This window comes from Cervus elaphus, chromosome 9, assembly GCF_910594005.1.
Source record: "Cervus elaphus chromosome 9, mCerEla1.1, whole genome shotgun sequence".
In the NCBI taxonomy this organism is placed as follows: Eukaryota; Metazoa; Chordata; class Mammalia; order Artiodactyla; family Cervidae; genus Cervus; species Cervus elaphus.
Window position 1 is genome coordinate 10,340,197 of NC_057823.1, and position 8,808 is coordinate 10,349,004.

General features: G+C 55.8%; 1 protein-coding gene across 1 annotated transcript in view; it reads left to right on the forward strand.

The window, feature by feature from the left end:
• The window catches only part of MED26 (mediator complex subunit 26), a 40,220-nt gene extending 32,098 nt beyond the window's left edge, over positions 1-8,122 (forward strand). The window contains exons 2-3 of the mRNA XM_043911093.1: positions 4,636-4,710; positions 5,396-8,122. Coding sequence (XP_043767028.1) covers positions 4,636-4,710; positions 5,396-7,048 — 1,728 coding nt within the window. The 3' untranslated portion in view covers positions 7,049-8,122. The remainder of the gene's footprint in view (positions 1-4,635; positions 4,711-5,395) is intronic.
• The last annotated feature ends 686 nt before the right edge of the window (positions 8,123-8,808 follow it).

Genomic DNA, 8,808 nt, shown 5'->3' on the forward strand with positions numbered 1-8,808 from the left:
GCTGGCTAGACAGGCGGGGTGGGTCCCACCTCGGTGTGTGCCATTTCCAGGGCCTTGGAGGGGAGACTCCAGTGCCATTGTCATTTATTTACCAAGTGGTCTGCAGCTCAGGGCAAGCATTGGGGATGGGCTGAAGGCCCTACTGTTGGAGATCTCTCCATCTCTAGAGCACCCTAGGAGGAGACAGAGGCAGCCCAGAGACCATCCATTGGTGCTCTGGGCATGAAGCCAACCCTGTGTGGCTACAAGGAACTCTGTAACCTGTCCATTTTCCCACTGTGGTGGGTCGATGAGAGTATGTGGGTGGGGTGCTGTCACCAGCCTGGTGGTATCTGGGAGCCCCCCCAGTAAAGCACCAGCTGGGCTGTGTGTGATGGGCAGGCGCTGTGCCAGGCTAGTGTAAAGCCAATCTCCTCCATCTTCCAGCTGCGTGGTGAGCACTGGACCTCTGTTAGCTTCCTGGTTATCTGTAAAGTGGAGTTTCAAGAAAGAGAAACTAGAGACTTTGGTGCCTGCAGGAACCCGACAAGGAGTGGTCCTGTGAGAGTCAGGCTGAAAAGACTTACTACCTTAGCTTACTACTGCCTTTGGGTCTCACCAGTTCTTGAACTTGGGGAGTACAGGGTTTCCCCTTTGCCACCAGGGCTGCACATGTCTAGCTGCACTGCCAAGAGATTGGGGATTTCGAGTGGAGTGGGAACCGTTGATGCGTGGAGGAAAGGGAGCAGTGAGCGGGGATAGACGCCAGAGAAGTCTCAGTTCCTTGTTTCACATCAGGGCTGGAAATCCCCCACAGGGAGGTAATTACTCAGGGCCTGAGGTTTACCTACCTATGCCCTGAATTACTGCTAGGAGGAGGCTGATGAGTGGTGGATCTGCCCCCTTGGGCTGGCCCCACCTCTGCACATGGATCCAGACGCAGAGCAGTGACCCAGCCGCAGAACAGCTCTCAGACGTGTGCTGAGGGGGTAGTGACATCCTGCACTAGGTGGTCTGAACTCTCACCCCCACTGCTTCTGAGGGCTGCCGCCCGCCCTCGGTCCTGTCAGTCAGGTCCTGTCACTTGTGGGCATCCAGTGTCCCTTCCTCCTGCTTATTCACTGTGAGTCGAGCAGCAAATGTTGTGGGTTAGACTAGCTGCAGTTATGACCTAGCACTTCATGAGTGGCTCTCCAGAGGGAGGCCTTGCCGCTTCCCCCATGTTCCTGGTCCTCTCCTGATGGGAGGTCTGCATAAGAACCCTGGGGTCTGGGTTGGTGGTAAGGAGGGTCCCCTCTTCGCTTGCCAGCATGTGCCCCAGGGCGTCCCTGAGGTGTAAATGGGGACATATTTGAGAAGGGTTCTTTCTCTCCCCTCCCTGAGCCCGGCTGGGAGGAGCCCAGTTTAGGGGGCTGCTTCCCCTCCTTTCTGCCTGGGATGGATATTGTTTCACTTTCCTGTCTGACTGTGGATACCCAATTGTCCCTTGTGAATCATGAATCTAAAATCTGCAAGCCCTTGGCACGATAGTGGAGTCAGTTCCACCCGTGGTCACCAAGTGACTGTGTTCACCTGGGCCTCACCCGGGGCTGCCCGCCGACTTCCCACGGATTTCCGGCCCTGTCTCTGCTCCTCAGAGTGCCCCGCTGCTGCCTGGCCCAGCTCGCCTGCTCCTTGCCTTAGCAGGGGAGCCCTCCCTGCTCCTGCCACTGCCTCCTCGGTGCCTCCTTGAGGACATTTAGGCATCTGCGTGCACAGGGGAAGACACCATCATCTGGAAGGGTGTTTACTTGCAATAACGAGGCCAATCAAATGAAAATATGTGGGCTGGGACAATGAACAATTTACAGGAGAAGTCGACATTAGTAGAAAGGGGAGGTGACACTTGGCTTCACTCATTATTAAGGAAATAAAGATTAATCTGTAGCTATTGAAGGAGTCCTAATGAAAAGATGAGGCTGCAAGTGTTCAGACGTCCCTCACATGTGAATTCTGCTCCTTTAGGGAAAGCTGTTTGGCAAGTAGTTTTGAGAGGTGGGTTTTTGTTTGCTAGTTTTGTTTTGGTTTCACTCACTGGGAATGAATTGCAGGGGAGAGATCCAAAGGCCCTGCATGCGCCAGGCTCTTCCTGAGCAGGAGGCTGGCTGTGACTGACCTTTAGGCTGTCTGGCCAAAGCCCCCCTTGGGGGCAGCGTCTGGGAGTGGCTCAGAGGCCTCCTCCCTGCACAACAATGGCATGCTGTCTCTTCTATGATTTTGGGTGAATGTATTTTTGGACAGACAGGTGCCAGGAAGGACCTAAAAACAGGGTGGTCTGTTAGGGTAGTGGGTGAAGTTAATGGAAGGCAGTTGTATAGTCAGCCTACTTTCCCAGGTCTGTTCTTCCTGCTGGCATCCTGGCTCACGCCAAGGTCTCTGCTCTGGACCTCTCTTCCCTCTCCAGGGCTTTGGTGCCATCTCACCGTCTCTGGAGGTGTTGAGGCCTCTGCTGTCCGCCCTCCAAGGCCCAGCTTAGATACTGCTCTCACCACAGGCACCCCTGGCCTGCCTTTTCCCTGACACCTACCTACCTCCCTGCCCCAGCGGTCCTGTACTGGCTTTTTTTTATAGGCCTGGAGCCTGGCTAGAAGCCTCCCCTTGGCTATATCTGAGCCTTGGCATCTCTGCTGTGCATAGGGCCCTCTCGTTGAGGGTGGAGGCAAGGGTCACAGGCTGCTGGGCTATCACTATCTGCTGGATCTGAGGCTGGAGGCCCAAACTCGCACTGCATAGAGCCCAGGACTCCTGTCTGTTAGCTGTGGTGAGGGCAGAACTTGTTCTGCTTCCTGGTGCCAAGGGCCTGACTACCTCCAGAATGCCCAGATAATGCTCCCCACACAGTGCTCAGCGCCCTTGCTAGCATGGCTGGAGCAGAGTGCAGCAGAGCCAGAAGGATGAGCCCTCAGGGTGGTCCTGAACTTGAGGAAGGCAGCAGACACAGTGCTTTCCGCAGGGCCGAGAGCCTGAGCGCCTCCTCAAAGCCGAAAGCCTCTTCGGATCCTCACCTGTGACGGTGGGGTCCCCAGGCCTTACCCCAGCCCCACCCTCTGCAGCTTCCAGGAGGGTCTCTGGCTGTGCGAGGGTCTACAGCGCCAGCTTGCTGCAACCCCGAGGGTTGCTCAGGTGTTCTGCCTCCCCCCTCCTGTCTGGCAGCAGGACAGTGTCTGCCCAAGGACAAGGACACTGTGTGCCACTGGGCTTACTCTGTGGGGACTGCTGGTTCAGGAGTGCTTAGGGACCCAGGGCTGTAAATATACCAGGGTGAGGTCACTGGGGTGGAGAGAGGCCATGTGGCAAGCCTAGGACCGTGTCAGGGCCAGAACCCCAGGGCTGGGGACAGGGAGCGGCTGGCCTTGTTCCTGTGGGACCAGCCTCACTGCCTGGTTTGTCAGGGTATTTTCTTAGACACCACTGCCTTGGGGCTCCAAAAAAATCTTTGTCTACCCCAAGGTTGCAAAGATAGTCTCCTGTTTATCCTAGAAGCCTTAAGAGTTTTTGCTTTCACATTTAGATCTGGGTTTCATATTAACTTTTGAGTATGCTGTGATGCTTAGTGTAATTGGAATCAACAGTGTGTATCTCCTGTGACTTTTCGTCCACTGTGGTTTGAAGTTCATTCTGTTGATGTACTGAAGCTGCAGTGTGCTCATTTCTAGAGCTCTTGAATTTCTTAGTGTGTTCCTTCAACTTTTGAACGACAGTGGTGTCGTTATAACATATGACCACATGACCCACTCTTTTACATCACATTTGTAAAATGTGATGGTAATAATAGTTAGCACCTTCCCCTTGAGGTTGTGATAATTCAGTGGAGTAGTGCTGTATGGAAGCAGACCTTGGTGGAACAGGGCCTGGCTCATAGCACGTGTCATCTGAGGTACAGAACTGCGTGGTCACGAGACACACGGTGCTTGATTTGACCAGACTCAGCCCAGTGCTCCCCAGAGTGGCCACACCCTGGAACCACTGGCGTTGTCAGGTGCCGTTTCCAGCAGTCTGCTGCGTGTTCAGTGGAGCCACGTGTGGGTTCGGTCTGCCTCGCCTGATGACCGGGAGAGCTGAGCACTGCTGCACGGTCCCTATCTGTGCCTCCTGGCCCGCGTTCTCTGTAGGCTTGCATACAGACCCGTGGGGCCCCGCGGCACTGGTCTTCTCCCACCTTGTGACTTCTGCTCTCCTTGTGATGTCTTTAGATGAACTCTATAAAGATCTTGTTAATGCAACTAAATTGATTAGATTACTATGCACGGCTGTTTTAAATGTGGTGCATTTTATTCAATAAATCCTTCAACCTCCCGTCAGATGGCAGATTTGAGTGCATTTCCCACATCAAGAGTGAATCTTGTTTCATAAATGTGAATTTCAGTTGTGTGGCAGCCACTTGGGCAGATGGCTGTGTCCGTAGACAGACTCATAGTCACCTGTTCACTGCACTAGAGCAGGCAGACGGGAGGGTGCGCACTCGGTGCCATGTTGGCCCCTGGGAGCAGGTCGGAGGCGGCCAGAGGTGGGTCTCTGGTGATGCTGGCTCCACTGGCTCCTGGGAAAGGGAGAGTTCTGGAGCAGGCCGGCACAGGGAGAAGTGCCTGGGGTCTGACAGTGGCTCTTGTTTTACAGATCCGGAACATGGTGGCGGTGCAGGAAGTCATCTCCAGCCTGGAGAAATACCCCATTACCAAAGAGGCACTGGAGGTGAGTGTCCCAGTCTGAGCCCTGGGGCGGCAGTGAGGGTGGGGCCTGGGCTGCTCCAGCCCTGGGCTTTCTCGACTTCTTGGAGCCTCAGAGACTTTGCTCACTGGCCCAGCGAGGTCTTAAAGGGAGGAGTGAGGGGGCATGCCCTTCTGGCCTGCACTGTGCCAGCCCACAGCATATGCTTCCCATGGGCACTGCAGGAAATACGAGAGGCTTTAGTTCAGAGTCAGGCCCCTCTCTCTGCAGGGGGCCCTGCACACTCTGCAGCTCGCAGCAGAGGCTCCAGTGAGTGATCCCGGCTCAAGGTCCCGCGTATTGTTGCCTTTGCCACAATGTGCTCTCACCTAGAAATCTCCCCTGGCAAAGTGTCCTTGCAGTGGCCTTGAGTGATCCGCGGCCTTCAGGAGTTGGGAGCCCATGAGATGATGCTTCTGAGAATGCCCTGTCTGTCCCATGGACTATAAGATCTGAGGACTTGGGTCTGAGAATTTAAATGTCATGAGGGACCCAAACAACTTCATAGGTTTTGTGTCTGGGAGACTGGTGGTTTAGGGGGCCTGTGGGGTCATTTCAAAGATACGGAGCCCTTCCCCCAGCTCCATGGGAAGCTCCGTTTCTGTCCCAGCTCCCTTTTCATGGGGTGTCCCTGTCCTAAAAGCATGTCATTGTGTCTCTTTGGCTGTAGGAAACCCGCCTTGGGAAGCTCATCAACGACGTCCGCAAGAAGACGAAGAACGAGGAGCTCGCCAAGCGGGCTAAGAAGCTGCTGCGGAGCTGGCAGAAGCTCATCGAGCCCGTGCACCAGAATGAGGCTGCGCTGCGGGGGCTGGCGGCTGCCACCGGCTCGGCCAACGGCGGTGCCCATAACTGCCGGCCAGAGGCAGGGGCGGCAGGCCCGCCCAAAAGCGTCCACGACCTGAAGTACCGCAATGACATGCCGAGGCTGTGCGGGCAGCGGCTGGACAGGTTGGGCAGCCGCAAGCGCCGGGGAGACCAGCGTGACCTCGGTCACCCGGGGCCACCTCCCAAGGTCTCCAAGGCAAGCCACGACTCCCTGGTACCCAACTCGTCCCCTCTCCCCACCAATGGGATCAGCGGGAGCCCCGAGAGCTTCCCCAGCCCCCTGGACAGCAGTGGGCACGTGGGCCCTGAGGGCAACCGCCTGGAGCACGGCGAGAACGACAAGCACAGCGGCAAGATCCCCGTCAATGCCGTGAGGCCGCACACCAGCTCCCCGGGCCTGGGCAAGCCCCCCGGGCCCTGCTTGCAGACGAAGGCTGTGCTGCTGCAGCAGTTGGACAGGGTGGACGAGACTCCAGGGCCCCCCCACCCCAAGGGGCCACCTCGCTGCTCTCTCGGTTCCCGGAACTCACGGCACGAGGGCTCCTTTGCCCGGCAGCGGAGCCCATACACGTACAAGGGCTCCCTGCCCAGCCCATCACCTCGGCCCCAGTCGCTGGATGCCACCCAGGTGCCATCACCGCTTCCGCTGGCCCAGCCATCCACGCCCCCCGTGCGGCGACTCGAGCTGCTGCCCAGCGCAGAGAGCCCTGTGCGCTGGCTAGAGCAGCCAGAGGGCCACCAGCGGCTCTCAGGGTCAGGCTGCAAGGCGGGGCTGCCGCCGGCCGAGCCCCTCCTGCCCCGGGCAGGCTTCTCCCCAGACTCCTCCAAGGCGGACAGCGATGCTGCCTCCTCCGGTGGGTCGGACAGCAAAAAGAAGAAGAGGTACCGGCCTCGTGACTACACGGTTAACTTGGACGGGCAGGTGGCTGAGGCTGGTGTCAAGCCTGTCCGGTTAAAAGAGCGGAAGCTCACTTTTGACCCCATGACGAGACAGATCAAACCTCTGACCCAGAAAGAGCCAGTGCGGGCCGACAGCCCTGTGCACACGGAGCAGCCCAGGACAGAGCTGGACAAGCCCGAGGCCAAGGCCAGCCTCCAGAGCCCTTTTGAGCAGACGAACTGGAAGGAACTGTCGCGCAATGAGATCATCCAGTCCTACCTGAGCCGGCAGAGCAGCCTGCTCTCGTCGTCAGGCGCACAGACCCCGGGCGCTCACCACTTCATGTCCGAGTACCTGAAACAGGAGGAGAGCACTCGGCGCGGGGCCCGGAAGCCGCACGTGCTGGTGCCTCATGGCCCGCCCACGGACTTCCCCGGGCTGAGCCGCGAGGTCACCCAGGACGATCTGGACAGAATCCAGGCCCACCAGTGGCCAGGGGTGAACGGGTGTCAGGACACACAGGGTAACTGGTATGACTGGACGCAGTGCATATCGCTCGACCCGCACGGCGACGACGGGCGGTTGAACATTCTGCCTTATGTCTGCTTGGACTGACCGGCCCCTCGGGCTCTAAGTGCATTCCCACCTTGCAGTCAGCCATGGAGGACGGGCGCCAGGGCCCGCCGCCTCCAGTGGTTGGGAATCCGGGGGGTCCGGCCCGGGGCGGGAGGGAGGGGGCGAGAGTCTCTAGGTCTCTCTGCACTCATCCCTCTAAATTCTCCTTTTGTGAAATGCTGCTACCAGTTTACTAACAAAATTGCAAAGGAAGGACCGCGTGGAAGGAAGGCCAGCAAAGTGAGTTCAGAACTCTATAGCAAACCAGCTATAAAAAGCGTTAGTCTCCCACCCCAGAAGAGGTGTGGGTGCTTCCCAGCCCTGGTGAGCTGGGACCTCAGTTGCAGGCAGGCACAGAAAACCTGTGGGAGAGGTTACCTTTAACACAGCGACAGAAGCACGCATCTCATCTCTTTGCATTTTCTGTTTTTTAATATGGCCCTATGTGTTTGAGGCAGTGGGCAACACTGCGGCCTCGGTTTGCACCCCACCTGGCCAGCTTTCCCATCACGGTGCCTCAGCTGTAATGAGCTGCTGGCATCAGGCAGGCCAGCTGGCCAACCAGTTCGACCCATGCTCCCTGGGCGTCCACACATTTGTATCTGGTTTCAGTTACAGCCCAGTTTTTAAAGAAATGCTGCAAAAATTTGTTTTCTGAAGTTTATTTTGCCCCCTCTTCCATCTGACCACCAGACAAATAACTTGCCTTTTGTTCTTCCCTCTTCAGTTTCCCCTTCCCACACATATCTAGAAAAAGTTCACCTTTCTAGAGTTCCCTTCCCCTCAAAACACAAAAGTAACCGCGGGTGCTACTGGTGTGTAAGCTGTACTGTTGGGCGAGAAGAGACCTGTCTGTATGCTGGAAACACTCATAACCATTCCTTTAGATTCGTTTGCCTTATGGTTATTTGTCATAAACGCGATTTGCAAAAACAAGGAGCCTTAGTGAATGTACAGTACCTAGACTTCTGTGTTCTCAGGACGCAGAAGGGAGCAACTTTGCTATTTGGTCCAGTAAGTGGACACCTTGTGATATAAATGTGGAAATAATAAAAAAAAAAACATTTGCACAAACCAGTCTGAGAATTGTTTTTTAATTTGGTCCTTTATAGCCACATTCATCCTTTCTGGATTCTGGTTTAGCCAAGACAACCTGGACCCCATGTCCAAGGTTCAGGCCCCATAGCTAGCCAGGCTGTGGGGAGGTGGGCAGGGCAAAGTAACCAAGTCCAGCCTATTAGCCTTCTGCATGGAGACTGACCTCCACCTTGCCTTTCATTCATTCAGGGCCACAGTGCCTCTCCCATCTCCAGAGTCACCTGCTAACTCTGGGTGACAGAGTCAGAGAGGCCACATCTGTCTCCATTCCAGACCCTATTTTCCCTAGAAAGAGAGAGCTTTACCCTCCCAAGCAGGCTCTACAACCCAGGTCTCAAGTGACCTTGTCTTACCCCCTGAAATATTTGTAGTTCTTCCGTGACTATAAAGTGATGATCTTTTAATTCTTCTTCCTCGTCTCTGAAACCATAAGGTTTGGCTTCCAATTTTTTTCAGTCTGGAATAGGTCATCTTGACCACATTTACTTGATTTCACAGGTGAGGAAGCAACTCCCCCTTTAGAGGAGCAGCCCCACCAGGCAAATCAGGAGGTCCAGAAACATGCAATCAATGCAGAGCTACAGTTTCAGAGCCTTGGGGAATTCTGACATAGTCCTGGTGCAGGGCATACCCTCTCTGAGAAGTGGGTGAAGTAGCTTTGA